This window comes from Pygoscelis adeliae, unplaced genomic scaffold, assembly GCF_000699105.1.
Source record: "Pygoscelis adeliae isolate BGI_AS28 unplaced genomic scaffold, ASM69910v1 Scaffold650, whole genome shotgun sequence".
NCBI lineage: Eukaryota > Metazoa > Chordata > Aves > Sphenisciformes > Spheniscidae > Pygoscelis > Pygoscelis adeliae.
The window spans coordinates 10,159-11,384 of record NW_008823878.1 but is presented as its reverse complement, the minus strand read 5'-3'; the positions used below and the strand labels follow the sequence as shown (position 1 = coordinate 11,384).

The 1,226-nt window shown below is 61.2% G+C and overlaps 1 protein-coding gene across 1 annotated transcript in view; it reads left to right on the top strand.

The window, feature by feature from the left end:
* Positions 1 to 1,226, top strand: part of MROH6 (maestro heat-like repeat family member 6) — a 55,456-nt gene that overhangs the window by 52,534 nt on the left and 1,696 nt on the right. Inside the window, 1 exon segment of the mRNA XM_009334583.1 lies at positions 1,098 to 1,225. Within this exon segment, the coding sequence (XP_009332858.1) occupies positions 1,098 to 1,225 (128 nt within the window).

Sequence of the window (1,226 nt, the reverse complement as noted above, 5' to 3'; positions counted from 1 at the left end):
CACGTGCCCGGGTGCATGCAGCGCGGCGGAGCCCGAGGAAGGGGGTCGGGGCACCCCGTCCCCAGCTGGGAGCTCAGCACAGGCTGCGTAAGGACACAGCACGGTTGGGAGGCGGAGGTGCCCGTTGTGTTGTCTGCTTGGACCTCGACTCCTCCCGGGTAGCAGGAAGCTCTGGGCGTGGGGTTGAGTCAGAGCTGGGTTACGTGGGTGCCCTGGGGTAGGAGCAAGGGCAGAGCGAGGTCGGGGGGAGCAGGGAAGTCTTCTGTGGGTGTCTGTCCCAGGGGGGTTTGCTGCCTTTAGCAGTCTCTGTTCATCCCCAAAACCCCTCCAGCATCACCACAGGGAAGCTTGATGCTTTGATGCTTCTCCTGCTCAGCTTGCAGCCTGTCCCTGGGCTTGAGCCTTGTCCTCTGCTCCTGCACTGAGCTGCTGCTGTCCCGCTGGGAGCATCCCCCCTTGGCCAGGCCCTTGCTGCACCCCACGCTCCAGCTTTGTGGGTGTCATCTTCTCTGCTGCTCCCTCTGGTCTGAGCAGAACTGCGGCCAGGAGTTCCCCAGCTCCCTCCCCAGCTGTGTGCGACTGCTCTGCCCCTTTGAAGAGCTGGAGGGTGCAGCATGGAGACCCCTGTCCCTGAGCTCGGTCCCCAGCACCTCCTGGGTGCTCCCTGCCAGCTGGTGGGTGGTTCTGGACCAACAGGAGCGAACAGGGATGATGGTGGCTGAAATTTGGGATGAAGAGGCGGGGGGCTGTGTTTTTGTAGTCATTAGGTGGGAGGGAGTGAATTTACACCCTCAGCAGAGCCTGTCCTCAGCCCATGGGTGGTTTTGTTATTTCCTGGCGAAGAATCGTCTAAAATGGTTTTCAAAAACAAAAAAAAAAGCTGAGGTCCTGTAACTGAGGACCCGGGGCAGCCTGGGAAGGAGGTGCTGAGCGTTCAGGACAGACGGCAGCGTTTCTCTCGCTGCTCTGATGCCCTCCAACCTGAGAAGTGAGGTGGTGGGTGGTGGGAGCAGCACTGCCAGGTGCGTCCCCCGAGGCGGGAGATGCCCAGCCCAGGTCAGCTCCCACTGAATCCTGCTCGTCCCCTCTGCCCACAGGAGCAGCCTGACCTCCGCCAGTCGTCCATCGTGCTCTTCGGCAACCTGACCAAGTTCAGCGAAGGCAACTGCGAAGTCTTCTTTGAGCAGATCCTGAATGGGCTGGTGACGCTGCTGCTGCACCTCCAG